General features: G+C 42.1%; 1 protein-coding gene across 2 annotated transcripts in view; it reads left to right on the forward strand.

Moving 5' to 3' along the window:
• The window catches only part of TADA2A (transcriptional adaptor 2A), a 271,049-nt gene that overhangs the window by 91,026 nt on the left and 162,190 nt on the right, over positions 1-17,833 (forward strand). For both annotated transcript variants that reach the window (XM_083173206.1, XM_083173205.1), the window contains exon 8: positions 16,652-16,715. In XM_083173206.1, coding sequence (XP_083029332.1) covers positions 16,652-16,715 — 64 coding nt within the window. The remainder of the gene's footprint in view (positions 1-16,651; positions 16,716-17,833) is intronic.

A 17,833-nucleotide genomic window follows, 5' to 3' on the forward strand; every position in this document is an offset into this window, starting at 1 on the left:
TTTTTTCTTCATCATTATGATAGCACCAGATTGGCCAAGGAGAATTTGGTACTCCAGCATTCAGAGGTTGCCGACAGCGTTGTGGCGTTTTCCTCTGCGGACAGACCTGCTCAGACAGGGTCTTTTCTTACGTCCGGGGCTAGCTCTGCTTAATTTGACAGCCTGGCGATTGAAACTTCTATCTTTAAGATAAAGAGGTTCTCTGAATCTGTTATCCATACCATGATTAATGCAAGGAAACCGGTTTCTTCTGCAAACTATTATAGAGTTTGATAGATTTATATTAGATCGTGTGGAAGGCAAAAGGTTCACACATCTAGGTTTATAGTTTCTAGAGTTTTTGCAGGATGGTTTCTCTTCCGGCCTAAGCCTTCAGCCTTTGAAGGTTCAATTATTGGCTTTAAAAGAAAGTAGCTTTGCTACCGGAGGTACAGACTTACCTCCAGAGAGTTACGAGGCTGAAGCCTCCTTACAAACAACCTGTGACACCTTGGGATTTATCCCTGGTGCTGTCAGTTCTTCAGAAATCTCCGTTTGAACCATTAAGGTCGGCGGACCGAAAGTTTGTTACTTGGAAAAATGACATTTTTTTCTGGCAATCGCTTCTGCGAGGCGTGTCTGAGTTAGGAGCCTTTTCTTGTAAGCCTCCGTTTTTGTTTTTCCATGAGGATAGGGCTGTGCTTAGAACAGTTCTTTGTTTCATTTAAACCAAGAAATTGTTCTTCCGGTGTTCAGTCCTCCGGAGGACTGGACACGGGAATAATGGAACTCAGGATGCCGACTTGGCTTGTAGTGGACACAAGAATATCCTGGAAGGTTCCTGGACGCTGGCCCAGAGGACAGGACTTCAGGACACTGGGTGACATGTGAGAACGCCCCAGCAAGCAGCAGGAAGACAAGTTGCTGAAGCCGGCGGCTCCACTACAAGCCAAGTCGGCATCCTGAGTTCCATTATTCCAGTGTCCACTACAAGCCAAGTCGGCATCCTGAGTTCTGTTATTCCTGTGATCACTACAAGCCAAGTCGGCATCCTGAGTTCAGCTATTCCTGTGTCCATTGCAAGCCAAGTCATCATCCTGAGTTTAAGTTATTCCTGTGTCCGCTATAAGTCATGTCGACATCCTGAGTTACGGTTGTCATTCAGTCCTCCTGCATCTGCCAAGGCTGCTACCAAGGTTTGCTGTTATTTAGTTCCTGTTGCCTAGGTAACCCAGCGGCGCGTGTCCCCGGAGGAAGAGCCGGAAGTGTAACACCCATCGCTTCCTGCTGCATGCCGGCCACGGACGCGGGTGACGTGCTCCCGCCTCTGTCCTCTCCTACCTGATAAAGTAATACATTTTGGTACTGAGACCGGTCATTCCCTCTGTTTTTTTCGGCACACCATCTGCCTGGGGGAGCTGGTTATAAGAGGAGGGTTAACAGGAACCACTCCACAAAGATACCTTGATATACGTATCACATCTACATCTTTAGTGAGTACGGTACGAAGTGACCTTGTCCATGCTATTTGATTGTCTGAGACCATTCTGATAGTAGAGTTAAAATAAACCTTGATATGCTTAAAGACTCCTGAAATTTCAGTGAGTACGGTATGCATCTGAGCTCATTGGCACCTAATTTTGGTACATATTTTTAATTCATCACTGTGGTGAACCTTTAAAGAAACCGCTACATACCTGTCGCACTTTACTGCAGCGTGAGTTGCGGTACGAATTCTTTCCCTGGGTTCATGGTACCCCCATAATTGAATATTTAATATTGTGTCACTGATACACATTTTTTCTGTTTATTTTTCACGTGAGAGAAAAACCACACTACGGAACATACAAGTCAAGCGCCTGCACTTTCTCATTTGTTCTGGAGAGTTGGCGAGTGAGGATTACTGGGTGGTCCTCCATTTGAAAGTGAGGCTGCAAGGATTGCTTTGTTACATTGCCTCCCTGCTTTTTAGTCCCCTGAAATAGTGACACCTAGATCCCTCTCTTCCTCAGTAGTTTCCATTATAGTGCCATTTATACTATATTTAGTCTTTGGATTTCTGAGACCCAAGTGCATGATTTTGCATTTTTTGGCATTAAACTGTAGTTGCCATGCTCTTGACCATTTCTCTAATCTACCTAGATCCTCAATCATTTGTTTTACCCCTCCTGGTGTCTCTACCCTCTTGCATACCTTTGTATCATCTGCAAAAAGGCACATTTTACCCTCAATTCCATTTGCAATATCACCAATAAAGATATTAAAAAGCACCGGTCCCAGTACAGCTCCCTGGGGTAGTCCACTAGTAACCTTTCCCTCCTTTGACTGTACTCTGTTTACTACAACTCTCTGTTTTCTGTCCTGCAACAACGCTCTTATCCATTCAACTATCTTAGAATCCAATCTCAAGCTTTCAAGTTTATTTAACAGTCTGCGATGTGGGACAGTGTCAACGGCTTTACTAACGTCTAGATAAGCTACAACTACAGCCCCACCTTGATCTATTACTTTAGTCACCCAGTCAAAAAAGTCAATAAGATTTGTTTGACATGATCTTCCCCCAGTAAACCCATGCTGTTTTGGATCCTGTAAATTGCTGGTTTTGAGATGTTCTACAACTCTTTGTTTTAAGAGTGTTTCCATCAATTTCCCTACTACTGATGTAAGGCTCACTGGTCGATAGTTGCTTACCTCTTCCTTGCTTCCACTTTTGTGCAGTGGGACTACATTCGCTGTTTTCCAGTCCTCTGGGATTACTCCAGTAGCTAGTGACTGGTTGAATAATTCTGTTATTGGTTTTACCAGCTCCCCTTTAAGCTCTTTTAGTATCCTTGGATGTATCCCATCTGGCCCCATTGATTTATCCACTTTCAGTTTTGAGAGTTCTGTGAGGACTTTCTCCTCTGTAAATGTACTTGTCTCTCCCTCAGTTTTCTGACTATACTTGCAACTTAACTGTGGCCCCTTCCCCTCTCTTTCAGCAGTGAATACTGAGCATCTGCTATTACATTGTCCCCCTCAAGAAAACTTCCACTCTCTGTCTTCAGTCTAATTATTCCACTTTTTGTTTTTCTCCTTTCACTTATATACCTAAAAAAAAGTTCCCCCCCCCCTTTACTTACTGACTGGGCCATTTTCTCTTCAGCCTGTGCTTTTGCACATCTGATTACCTTCTTAGCCTCCTGTCTAACAAGATACACCTCTTTGTCCTCATTCTTCTGCGTCTGCTTAAATTTCTTAAAGGCCAACTTTTTTGCTTTCACAATACGTGCTACTTCTTTTGCAAATCACAATGGCTTTCTTTTTCTTGTGTTTTTCCAAACTCAAAGTTCTGTTGCTTTTAGAATTGCTCTTTTTAATTTTTCCCACTTATCCTGCACTCCTTCCAAGTTCTTCCACTCTGCCAAAGAATCCCTTACAGAGTTTCCCATCTCTACAACATCAGCCTTCCTAAAATCTAACACCTTTGTTTTTGTGTGCGATGAGTCAGTCTCTGTCTTTATTTTGAACCATACTGCTTGATGGTCACTGGATTCCAGATTTTCACCCACATTTATGTCAGATATTCTGTCACCATTTGTAAGTATTAAGTCTAATATTGCGTCCTTACGAGCGGGCTCCCTCGCCAATTGCTGGGGGGATGCTCCTTGCAAGGAATTCAGCATGTCCCTACTTCTGATGGAACTTGCAACAGGCAGCTTCCAGTTTACATCAGGTAGATTAAAGTCTCCCATGATTATCACCTCTCCTTTTAATGCCATTTTATTGATGTCCTGCAATAGTTGTCCTATGTCTCTGTTTTCTAGAGAACACCGACAATCATGGATATTTTTTGCAATGATATGGATGCCTAAATGACAAAAATAACTTAACATCATGTGAGAAATAAATGAGCACAGGTACAGAGGAAGACTACATGGAGGCCCTATGGGCAGAGATAACCGACAATAACAAAAAACGGTACTTATGTAGTATCTGGGCTGCCGATTTTGTGATTGTATGCCTTACCTTAAGGCATACAATCAGATGCGATGCGATTTGATGCGATTTTGCATAGTATTCAATGTTAAGAAGGTCCTGTTCATTTCCCCACTATCCAAGTAGGCATAGAGTTGATTTTATATAGCGTGGCGAGCGCAGCGAGCCACCGAGCCCGAAGCGTGGCGAGCGAGGGGACGCATATTTCTTAAAAAGTATTCTGTGTCCCCTCGCGGGGCTCGGTGGCTCGCTACGCTTGCCACAGGTTTATATCCAACTCCATGCCCACTTGGATAGTGGGGAAAGGAAAAGGACCCCTTTTTCCCATTGAATTCTATGTTAAAATGGACTCAGACCATTTTAACATTGAATCCTATGGAAAAATCTTGACCATCGCATCACATACGATTTGGTCGCATGCGATGCGATCCGATCCGATTTTTAAATCGGACGCCCAGATACTACATAAGTACCCAAAAAACCTAATAACAGAATTTTAATAGGGATATGCTATAGACCAGGCATTCCCAACCACGGTCCTCAAGGCACACCAACAGTGCAGGTTTTGTAGATATCCAGGCTTGAGCTTAATTCGTATCTGAGGGATTCTGATTAAACCATCTGTGCTGAAGCCTGGATATCACAAAAACCTGCACTGTTGGTGTGCCTTGAGGACCATGGTTGGGAATGCCTGCTATAGACCACCGAACATAAACAAAGGGAACGAGTCTCTTCTTTTAAACCAAATCAAACAATCATCAGATCAGTGTCAGGTATTAATTATGGGGGGTTTTAATTTACCTGATATTGATTGGAAAAACGAAACATGTAAAACAGCAAGCAGCAGTGGGTTCCTAAACTTACTTAAAGACCAGTTTATCACACAAATGGTAGAAGCTCCAACTCGTAATAAGGCATTATTGGATTTGGTATTAACCTATAACAGATTTGGTTTCAAACACAAAAGTAATTGAACACCTAGGAAACAGTGACCACAATATGGTTTCACTGGAAATCAACTTCAGTAAATTACATCATATAGGATCAGCGAAAAGTTAACTTCGAATTATTCAGAGAAGCCCTAAAAAGAATTGTGTGGGAAACAGATTTGAGGGGATAAATGCTGAGGAAATCTGGGATACTCAAAAAAAAAAAAATGTACTCGAATCATTAACTATTAAATACATTCCTAAAGTAAATAAGGATAAATTCGGTACTTATGTAATATCTGGACTCCCGTTTTTCTTATGAGACCGCATCCCCTCGCGGGGCTCGCTGCGCTCACCACGCTTTATATAGCGCTCGCCACACTATATAAAATCAACTCCATGCATAGTTGGATAGTAGGGGTATGAAAAAATGGAGTGCATTTAACATGGGAGTCCAGATAATACATAAGTACCGTAAATTCAATAAAAAAAGCCACCATGGTTGGACAAAAAAGTTAGGTCAACAATAAAACAACAATTAACCCCTTCATGACAGAGCCAGTTTGTGCCTTCATGACAGAGCCCTTTTTTTCAAATCTGACATGTCTCACTTAAGTGGGGATAACTTTTTTTTGCTTTTACTTATCCCAGTGATTTTGAGATTGTTTTCTCGTGACACATTGTACTTCAAGTTAGTGGTAAATTTTGGTCGATACAGTCTGTGTTTTTTTGTGAAAAATACCAAAATATCGTGAAAAAATGGAAAATTTAGCAATATGCAAAATGTCACATTTTCTGCTTGTGAGACAAATAATCATACCACTCAAAATAGTTAATAACTAACAAAGACCATATGTCTACTTTATGTTGCAATCATTATTTCAACCTCCTTTTCATTTTTTTGGACACTAGGAGGCTTCAAATATGACTAGCAAATTCTCAAATTTTCAAGAAAATTTCAAACACTGATTTTTTTAGGGACCAGTTCAGTTCTGATGTGACTTTGAGGGACTTGTATGTGAGACACCCCCATAAATGATGCCATTTCAAAAACTGCACCCCTCACAGTATTCAAAACAGCATTTTGGAAGTTTGTTAACCCTTTAGGTGTTTCACAGGAATTAAAACAAAGTGTAGGTGAAATTTCAAAATTTCTTTTTTTTTGCAGATTTGCAATTTTAATACATTTTTCTAACGAATACAGTAGATTTTACTAGAGAAATGTGACTAAAAATTGATTCCCCCAATTCTTTTGTTTTCAAAAATATCCTATATGTGGCCCTAGTGTGCACGTTGACCAAACCACAGGCTTCATAATAGAAGGAGCACCTACTTGATTTTGGAGCCTCCTTTTTATGAGATTTTTTTTTAGGCACCATGTAGGTTTCTAGGCACCATAAGTGCTAAAAGTTAGGAACCTCCCCCACAAGTCACCCCATTTTGCAATCTACACCCCTCAGGGAATTCATCTAGGGGTATAGTGTACATTTCAAACCCCCAGGGGTTTCACCAATTTTGGTACAACTGGGATGTGAAAATGGAAAATTACATTTTTTTACACAAACATGCAGTTCTGGCTCAAAATTTTTCATTTTCACAAGGAATGAAGGAGACAAAGCACCCCAAAATCTGTGCCCCAATTTCTCCCGAGTACGGCAATGCCTCACATGTGACCAAAAAATACCAGTTGGGTGCATGGCAGGACTCAGAAGGGAAGGAGTGATTTTTGGATTTTGCAGCACAGATTTTGGTGGAATGAATGGTGGGTGCTATGTTGCACCAATACAGTGGAACCCCCCCACAAGTCACCCCATTTTGCAAAGTACACCCCTCAGGGAATTCATCTAGGGGTATAGTGTACATTTCAAACCCCCAGGGGTTTCACCAATTTTGATACAACTGGGCAGTGAAAATGAAAAATTACATTTTTTTACACAAAAATGCAGTTCTGGCTCAAAATTTTTCATTTTCACAAGGAATGAAGGAGACAAAGCACCCCAAAATCTGTGCCCCAATTTCTCCCGAGTACGGCAATGCCTCACATGTGACCAAAAAATACCAGTTGGGTGCATGGCAGGACTCAGAAGGGAAGGAGTGATTTTTGGATTTGGCAGCACAGATTTTGGTGGAATGAATGGTGGGTGCCATGTTGCATTAGCAAGACTCCCAAAGCACCAATACAGTGGAACCCCCCCACAAGTCACCCCATTTTGCAAAGTACACCCCTCAGGGAATTCATCTAGGGGTATAGTGTACATTTCAAACCCCCAGGGGTTTCACCAATTTTGATACAACTGGGCAGTGAAAATGAAAAATTACATTTTTTTACACAAAAATGCAGTTCTGGCTCAAAATTTTTCATTTTCACAAGGAATGAAGGAGACAAAGCACCCCAAAATCTGTGCCCCAATTTCTCCCGAGTACGGCAATGCCTCACATGTGACCAAAAAATACCAGTTGGGCGCATGGCAGGACTCAGAAGGGAAGGAGTGATTTTTGGATTTGGCAGCACAGATTTTGGTGGAATGAATGGTGGGTGCCATGTTGCATTAGCAAGACTCCCAAAGCACCAATACAGTGGAACCCCCCCACAAGTCACCCCATTTTGCAAAGTACACCCCTCAGGGAATTCATCTAGGGGTATAGTGTACATTTCAAACCCCCAGGGGTTTCACCAATTTTGGTACAACTGGGCTGTGAAAATGAAAAATTACATTTTTTTACACAAAAATGTACTTCTGGCTCAAAATTTTTCATTTTCACAAGGAATGAAGGAGACAAAGCACCCCAAAATCTGTGCCCCCATTTCTCCAGAGTACGGCAATGCCTCACATGTGACCAAAAAATACCAGTTGGGTGCATGGCAGGACTTAGAAGGGAAGGAGTGATTTTTGGATTTTGGAGCACAGATTTTGGTGGAATGAATGGTGGGTGCTATGTTGCATTACCAATACAGTGGAACCCCCCCACAAGTGACCCCATTTTGCAAACTACACCCCTCAGCCAATTCATCTAGGGGTATAGTGTACATTTCAAACCCCCAGGGGTTTCACCAATTTTGGTACAACTGGGCTGTGAAAATGAAAAATTACATTTTTTTACACAAAAATGTACTTCTGGCTCAAAATTGTTCATTTTCACAAGGAATGAAGGAGACAAAGCACCCCAAAATCTGTGCCCCCATTTCTCCAGAGTACGGCAATGCCTCACATGTGACCAAAAAATACCAGTTGGGTGCATGGCAGGACTCAGAAGGGAAGGAGTGATTTTTGGATTTTGGAGCACAGATTTTGGTGGAATGAATGGTGGGTGCTATGTTGCATTACCAATACAGTGGAACCCCCCCACAAGTGACCCCATTTTGCAAACTACACCCCTCAGGGAATTCATCTAGGGGTATAGTGTACATTTCAAACCCCCAGGGGTTTCACCAATTTTGGTACAACTGGGCTGTGAAAATGAAAAATTTCATTTTTTTACACAAAAATGTACTTCTGGCTCAAAATTTTTCATTTTCACAAGGAATGAAGGAGACAAAGCACCCCAAAATCTGTGCCCCCATTTCTCCAGAGTACGGCAATGCCTCACATGTGACCAAAAAATACCAGTTGGGTGCATGGCAGGACTCAGAAGGGAAGGAGTGATTTTTGGATTTTGCAGCTCAGATTCTGGTGGAATGAATGGTGGGTGCTATGTGGCATTAGCAAGACCCCCGAAGCACGGTGAAATGATGAACCTAATAATCCATAGATGTGTGGTATATTTTGAAACACTCCTTTATACATAGGCCGGGTTTGTCGGGGCAAGTTTCACAGTGGAAAATAGTTTCCTTTCTTATTCCCTTTTTATAGCAAACTTTGCACCTTTTTTGTGTCCTGCCCTTTCTTGCAGTGGAGGGGATTTCGTTGGGAAAATGCTGCCCTGGTACAATACGGGGGCCAGTACTAGAAGTACTGGGGCCCTCTGCCTGCTGGTTCCCAAATATTAGGCCCTTTATGACTTCCTCTTGAAAGTGCATAAATGTCCCCCTCTGGCCGGTAGAACGGAATAGCACGTAAGCGTTATACAGTGCCATCTGGATGATATACACGGCCAGCTTCTTGTACCAGATATTTGTTTTCCGCAGGGCACTGTACGGCTTCAGTACCTGATCTGAAAGATCCACTCCGCCCATGTACTTATTGTAATCTAGGATACAATTTGGTTTTGAGGTGTGGGTACTGGTACCTCGTACAGGGATGGAGGTGGTACTGTCTCCATGAATTGTTGTCAGTATAAGGACATCCCTCTTGTCCTTATATTTGACCAACAACATATTTTCGGTGCATATTCCCCTGCTTTCACCCCTTCTTAGTACTTGGGCAATGTGCGTTTTGGGGAGGCCTCTTTGGTTCTTGCGCACAGTACCGCAAGCTGCTGTACCTCTTGAACCAAGGGCCTTAAACAGGGGGATGCTAGTGTAAAAGTTATCCACATAGAGGTGATATCCCTTATCCAGGAAGGGGTGCATTAAATCCCAGACAATTTTTCCACTAACACCTACGAGGGAGGGGGGGCATTCTGGCGGTTCAATTCTTGAATCCTTCCCTTCATATACCCTAAACTTGTGGGTGTACGCTGTGGTGCTTTCACACAGCTTATACATTTTTATGCCATACCTTGCCCTCTTACTGGGAAGGTACTGGCGGAATTTAACCCTTCCTTTAAAATGTATAAGGGACTCGTCGATACTAATACATTTATCAGGGATGTATAGCTCTGCAAATTTGGCACTGAAATGATCAATGACCGGCCTGACTTTGAATAGCCTGTCAAAGGTGGGATCATCTCTGGGTGGGCACTGTGCATTATCGGTGTAATGTATAAATTTATGGATTGCTTCAAAACGAGTCCGAGTCATGGCCATACGGTAAAATGGGGTGCTGTACAGAACATCTGTACTCCAATATTGCCTAATTTGTGGCTTTTTTACTATGCCCATATGAAACACCAGACCCCAAAACGTCATCATCTCTACTGCATCTACAGGGGTCCACCTAGCAAATGATGACGTGGGGTTTTGAGCAATAAACTGCTGGGCATATAAATTAGTTTGGTCCACCATTAAATTTATAAAATCATCAGAGAAAAATAATTTGAAAAAGTCAATTTCTCTGAGACCTGTGGAATCAAATTGGATTCCTGGCATGGCCAAAAACTCAGGAACCTGGGGCTCAAAATTGTCTGGTAGTTTGGTCCATACGAGATCAATTATTGGGGGGGGGGGTCTCAGCTGCTCTACGGGGGCGTCTTTGAGGGGGTCCCTCATCACCAGAGGAGGAAGAGGAGCTTAAGACGAATCCTTCAAATTCCCCGCTTGCATCACTGGCTGTGTCAGAGTCAGAGGCAAGCATGGCATATGCCTCCTCCACTGAATACATTCTTCTGGATGACTGGGATGACATTTGGGATGACATTTTTATTTTTGTGTTACTGGTAGTGAAATGTTTCAACACGTGTATAGTGTAGGGGGGGGGTACAAACTTTATTTCAACCCGGGGGGTATGTAGTGTGTAGTGTGTATGTAGTGCAGAAAAAAAAAAATACTTTATACAAAAAAAAAAAAAATTGAAGGGGTTAAAAAAAAAAAAAAATTGAAGGGGTTAAAAAAACAAAAAAAAAGGTCCTGCGCCAAAAATTGAGCACAGATGTTGGTCAGTAACGTCCGTCACTGAACAGCGCTCAAAGGCAACAGGAATTTGATCAAAAAAAAAAAAAATAGATCAACCCTGTGCCGAAAAAGCTGATCAGTGATGTACGTCACTGATCAGCGCACAGTGGCCACAGGACACCCACAAAATCACAGTGTGTGTAAAAAAAGACCACACAGCACCCACAAAAAAAAAAAAAGGTGATCAGTGATGCGACACTGATTACCAGTGAGGGGCAGCAGGTGCACAACCTTTGGTGCAACTGACAGCAACTGACAGGTATATATAAAAAAAAAAAACCTCTGCGCCCCCAAAAAGTTGCTGATCACCTCAGATATAGTGATCAGCACAAAAGGCGGGGGTAGCAGACACAAAATATACACTCTCTATCACTCTCTGTCACTATCTCTCTCTATCTCTCACTATCTATCACTATCTATCCCTCTAGGACACTGCAGCAGCAGCACTGACAGTTATATGTATAAAAAAAAACCTGCACCCCCAAAAAGGGGGGGTAGCAGACACAAAATATACACTCTCTATCACTCTCTGTCACTATCTATCACTCTATGACACTGCAGCAGCAGCACTGACAGTTATATATATTAAAAAAAAAAACCTGCACCCCCAAAAAGGGGGGCTAGCAGACACAAATCTCTCTATCTCTCACTATCTCTCACTATCTATCACTATCTATCACTCTATGACACTGCAGCAGCAGCACTGACAGTTATTTATATATAAAAAACCCCTGCACCCCCAAAAAGGGGGGTAGCAGACACAAAATATAGCTCTCTCTGTTACTATCTCTCTATCTCTCTCTATCTCTCTATCTCTCTATCACACTGCAGCAGCAGCAGGAAGTCTCAGGAAGTCAGATCCAGGAAGCGTCCAGCACGCTACAAGCAGTGATCAAGTGATCAGGTAAGGTATTTGCAAGGATCAGGTAAGTATTAGCAAGGATCAGGTCAGTATCACGGCAGATAGGCACGGTGACCGCTCTGCACGCTATTCCAGACCGGAATGGCGTCTGCAGCGCAGTCACCGTTAGTTTAAATGTCGCGCCTTGGCTGTGATTGGTCCGTGGGTCCCACGGACCAATCACAGCCTTGGGGGCAGGTGGGGTGAGGTGTCATCGTCACCGATGACCCCCTCATGCCCCCTGACGCCCGGCGGTGATTGACACCTGTGTTACCGAGCGTCTGATTCGCTGGTAACACAGGAAAACGCTGTGAATGGCTGTTCACACTGAACAGCCAATCACAGCGATCGCCGACGGTGGGGCGGCATCGCAGCCCCCCCTGGGCATGCAGGGACATGTCTGCTGTCAGGGACAGCAGACATCGTCCCTCTGTCACTGCGTCTCTAGACGCAGTGACAGTTTAAAGCCATGACGTATATATACGTCAAATGTCGTGAAGGGGTTAAAGAGTATTTAAATTCTATAAAAATAACTTAAATGAGGAGGCGTTCATCAAATACAAAGAATCAAACAAAATTTGCAAAGGGGCAATCAAAGTAGCTAAAAGGGATTATGAAGTAAAACTAACCACAAGAAGTTTTTCAAATACATAAATCGTAAACGTATAATTAACATAGGCCCACTAACCGATATCAATGGAAAAAGTTTTACGAGGACAAAGGAAAAGCAGAACTGTTAAATGAGTACTTCTCATCAGTGTTTACTAAGGGAGAGCAGACTGTGGAACTCACACATACCACAAATGGGATGAAGAAGCCGGACCTCAAAATTGAATTCTCTACCGAGGAAATAATATTGAGGCTCAGCAAAATCAAAACAAATAAATCACCTGGGCCAGATGGGATTCATCCTAGGGTACTAATGGAATTAAGGGAGGAATTAGCTTCCCCTCTACATTATATCTTTGATAATTCACTATCATCAGGAAAGGTACCAAAAGACTGGAGAATAGCAGAGGTGGTAGTGCCATTATTCAAAAAAGGGAAAAAGGAGGATCCCGCTAACTACAGACCTGTTAGTTTAACATCAATAGTGGGTAAACTATTTGAAGGATTTTTAAGAGATGGTATCCAGGAATATTTAGACCTTTATAGTTTACTCAGTAATAACCAGCATGGGTTCGTGAAAAATCGTTCATGCCAAACTAAACTACTTGGTTTCTATAAAGAGGATAGCAAAAACCTCGATAATGGAAACTCTGTAGATGTGTGGTACTGTGTGGATGTGTGGCTGGAAGAGGTTGATAAATAAAATGGAGGTCATGGGATTTGGGCAAATATCTGTAGATGGGTAGGGAACTGGCTGTGTAATAGAGAACAAAGAGTGGTCGTGAACAGTGCCGTATCAAATATGATACCAGTACTAAATGGAGTGCCACAGGGTTCAGTTCTTGGGCCCAATTGTTTAATATTTTTATTAACGATATTGGGATGGGGTTAATCAGCAAGGTATCCATCTTTGCGGACGATACAAAACTGAGCAGAGTTATTAAATCAACAGAAGATGTCACCACGCTTCAAAATGATCTAGACAATTTAGATGAGTGGGCAAAAAAGTGGAAGATGAGGTTCAATGTGGACAAATGCAAGGTCATGCACCTTGGGAGACATAACCAGTGTGCTAGTTATAACCTAAGTGTGGATGAATTGGGTAATTCAGTACTCGAAAAAGGATCTAGGAGTCCAAATAGACAACAAACTAGGGTGTAGTGCTCAATGTAATATAAAGACAAAAAAGGCCAACACAATTCTCGCATGTATTAAATGGGGCATGGAAACTAGGGACTCAAAAGTAATTATGCCTCTGTACAAATCATTGGTTAGACCACACCTCGAATACGCAGTGAAGTTCTGGGCCCCGCACTATAAAAAGGACATCATAGAATTAGAAAAAATCCAAAGAAGAGCAACAAAGCTTATTAGGGGAATGGAGAATTTAAGCTACGAGGAAAGATTAAACAATTTGGTACTATTTACACTAGAAAAAATACGTTTAAGGGGGATATGCTCAACATGTGTAACTATATTAGGGGCCAATATAAGGAACTGTCAAACACCCTTTTTTCTACTAGAGAGGAATCCAGGAATCAAGGGCACGAGTTTATATTAGAAGAAAATAGATTTTGTTAATCTAGAAGAAATAATTTCTGGTACTTGTGTAGTTTCACGGCACCAGCATGGGCGCCGTACCTCTGAGTCCCCTTGCGGGCTCGCTTCGCTCGCCCACGCTGCGGGCTCGGTGGCTCTCTACGCTATCTAAAATCAACTCCATGCCAACGTGGATAGTGGGGGTATGAACTATCCACGTTGGCATGGAGTTAAGTTACTTTATTTTAGATAGTTTGGCGAGCGTACAACCCGAAAGCAGCAGGGCGCCATGCTTGCGCCGTGAAACTATACAAGAACAAAATTTCTTTACAGTCAGTGCGGTCAAACTTTGGAACTCTCTTCCTGGGAAAGTAGTGTCGGCAGACACTATAAATAAGTTTAAAATAAGGCTCGATAAACATTTATTGGTTAAAAACATCCATAGGTACGAATAAGTAACATAATCTGTCTTTAAAATATTAGACCATACCATACAACAAGGGATAAGCTACTATAAACATAGGCTGAACTAGATGGCTGCAAGTCTTTATACAGCCTCACCTACTATGTAACTATGTTTTAACTTTCAATTATTATGCAACTGGGGTTCCCAACTAATAAATATTGGGATTACTGTGTGTGGTGTTTGCACATTATATTGAGGTGATATGTCACTCTCCTCAGCTGGGGTCTTTTTCAATGAAGTGTAGCAGGTGTGTATCAGAGGCTTTATCAATTGCGAATGTTATTTTTCAGGTATAAATTCCTGTAATTCATTTGTGATGTTTTGCTGACCTCTAGTGGATGTTTTCTAAATTGGCAGTGATATATCCACTTTATTGATTTTTAATGCTGCTTTCGAGTATACTTTTATAATGGAAGAAGTTGGTTCCTGTAATTCACCTTTTATAACCTATACATTTTTTGGCAGGTGCTTTACACAGTATCTAGAGTATACCATTTCTGCAACTGATTTTAGATGCTGCTTCCCTGTATGCTGCTATGTAGAATATGCTTCATACAGTGTCTAGAGTATGTCACCTCATCATTCAATTTTAAATGCTGCTGCTCAGTATGCTGCTATACACAGTATGTTTTACACAATATCTGACATATTATATTTCAGCAATTAATTGCTGCTTCCCAGTGTATTGCTATGGTTGCAAAAAATAAATGAATAAATTCCTGTGAATCACTTTTGTTGGCCTGCTGACCTCTGGTGGATGATTTGCAGAAATAACATTAATAGGCAGATAACCTCTATTTGATTGTTCTTGCAATCAATGTATGTTTTTCTGCATTCAGGTATTGCTCTATTATGCTGACCTTCAGCCTATCCCTGATTAGGGTACCACTCCCTTTTTAATTTGATTTAAATAAGTTGACCGTTTAGATCAGGGGTCCTCAAACTACGGCCCGCGGGCCAGATGCGGCCCGCTGAGGACTTTTATGCGGCCCGCCTGGTGTGCCGCTGCCCAAATGCTGGCGCGGCAATTACTTTCACTTGCCTCACATGCCGGGAGGATGGATGGGCAGGCTGGCTGGCCAATGGACGGGTGGGGGAGTGGCCTGGGACGTCAGGGGAAGCTACAGTGTCTGCCGGTCCATCCCGTCTCCCTGCATAAGCTTCTCCTATGCGTGTGACGTCATAACATCACACGCTGCGGCTGCACAGAGGAGAGTAGCTTACAGAATCCGGAGAGAGGAGCCGGACAAGAAGGCAGCACGGAGGGAGCAGTGGCACTGACTGAGCAGATACTGACTGTGTCCCAGTCCACACACAGTCTACTCTTGACTGTGTTCTTATTGTTAGAGGTGCGTTTTTTTTTATACTAACATATTTAAAATGATATATATATATATATATATATATATATATATATATTGTACACTGCGCAGCATGCACTGTACATCCCCCGCCCCTGTCTGTTTTGGTGGCTGCCGTTACTGTGTACAATTGTACAATGGCAGCCACCACAACAGACAGGGGCGGGGGATGTACAGTGCATGCAGCGCAGTGTATATATATATATATATATATATATATATTTTTATATATTTGATTCGATACAACCCTCCTGCGTTCGCCTTTCTGTTTGAAAAAAATGGCCATACACACCCAAGTCCGGCCCTCCGACAGTCTCAGGGACAGTGAACTGGCCCCCGATTAAAAAAGTTTGAGGACCCCTGGTTTAGATAATCGTTTTTTTGTTATAATAACATTTTGGACACTGCTAGACAATGGCCTTTTGTGTTGCCATTCGACACGCTTCTTCAGGACACAAGCACACTTCAGCACACCCTAGGCAACAAGCACAGAATACAACTAGCATCCTAGCTGACAGGATGCCAGCAGTCACTGGAATCCCGACTAGTGTCATAATGCTGATATCCATGAGGATGTTGTCACTGAAATCATGGCAAGGTACAAGGATTTGGTGATGGCAGGAAGGGTTAGTGTAATCTGTGGGGATGGACAGTTAGGGGTGCAGGGAAAGGGAAGTATGCCTACCGAACCTCTGTTTGGGATTCCATCCTGTGGCATGCAGATATCTGTATTCTGACCGCCGGCTTCCCCACCGCTGGTATTCTGTATGTATTTCCCTAGTTCTGCGAATAACAAAAATAGTAAACTCTGCAATTTTAACCTAAAAATATTGCCCCACCCACTGTTTCCAGGTGACCTCATCACCCACCGCATGATCTAGACTTAAACCTTTGTGTTATGGATTTGTGGAGTTAACTGTTATTATTATTATTATTATTATTATTATTATTATTATTATTATTATTAGCAGTGCTTGGTGCCTAGGGTGTACAACTTTAATTTTTTTAGCTTCTGGTATTAACAAATGATATATCTTTAGTAAACTAAACTATCTAATTTTAATATTTTTTTTCATATGAGACTGGCAGCTGGCATAGTTGTATACTTGATTTTATTTGATGTGGAGTTTTATTAACATATCTATCTAACTGGGGATTTTTGTTTGTTTGTTTTTTTAGCTTTGAAAATTGCAGTTGTAGACATTTATCATTCCAGACTGAAAGAGAGACAGCGGAGAAAAAGGTAATGTTTTTGTTGCTTTTTAGAAGTTTCATTTTCTTTTGAATCTATCATTTTTGATAGGCAAGTATCCACAGAAGTGTAATTTTACTTTACCTTTTGAAGAACAAGCTTTGCAATGTTTGCCTGGTCCAATGTTGTTCAGAACAGTGGTCATTTTGGCCCTTATACACTGAGATTTTGCCACATTCTTGTAAAATTATCTTATTGGCTGGCACAAATGCAAATATCTTGAACCTTTAGTGTACTAGTAATGCAGGGCATACACAAAGACAGGTGTTTTTACTTAGTGCCTCAGACCTTGCATATATAATGGACAAACTGTGTATTGGCCACAATACCTGCAATCCTTCTCTGGGCAATAACGGTTTTCTCTGTTGCTTCCCATATGAAGAAACAGGGGGAACTAATTTGGTTGGCCGCAGCAGCACTGCTGTGTATCTGATTTGCCACTTATAAAATATTGCATCAGACATGCTGGAAGTTTTGGCATGCCTAACCAATCCAATCAATTGCACAAATACACAATACAATTATCGTCACAGTACAACAGTCATTGGACGGATGGTACAAATAATTGTCTGATTAAGCTGCAGCCTAGGGTGCAATGACATAGGGGTGGGGCACTTTGAAGATGAAGGCCTAATCCAAATCTAAACTCTTTCACAGTACTATTAATGTGTGCTCAGACATTTATCATTTTTGCTCCATATAGTTTAAGATACTGGTACCACTTAGAAGCTCTTGATTCCGATGCTTGAATACTTTTCCTTAAATTTGGTATCTTAACTCTCTAATAGTGTATTTAATACTATTTATCTATCATCTATAAAGGATACTGGGGTTCACTTAGTACAATGGATATATATGGGGTCCAAAGGAGCCAGTGCACATAAACTTCAACAGGGTGTGCTAGCTCCACCCAAACCCCCCACCCCCCTCTATGCCCCTTCTGACAGCCCAGTGTACTTATTTGGGCATGCATCAGGCCTGCAACATGGGAGCTTAGGGGCAGGGACTGATACCGACCTCTTTAGGTGCTGCTCCGCTCCCCGCTGACGGCACTGGGCACTTTAACATGCCTGAAGTTCGTTGGAGTGGTGAGCAGACATCGAGTACCC

Source organism: Crinia signifera, chromosome 2 (genome assembly GCF_055691185.1).
Source record: "Crinia signifera chromosome 2, ASM5569118v1, whole genome shotgun sequence".
NCBI classification, from domain to species: domain Eukaryota; kingdom Metazoa; phylum Chordata; class Amphibia; order Anura; family Myobatrachidae; genus Crinia; species Crinia signifera.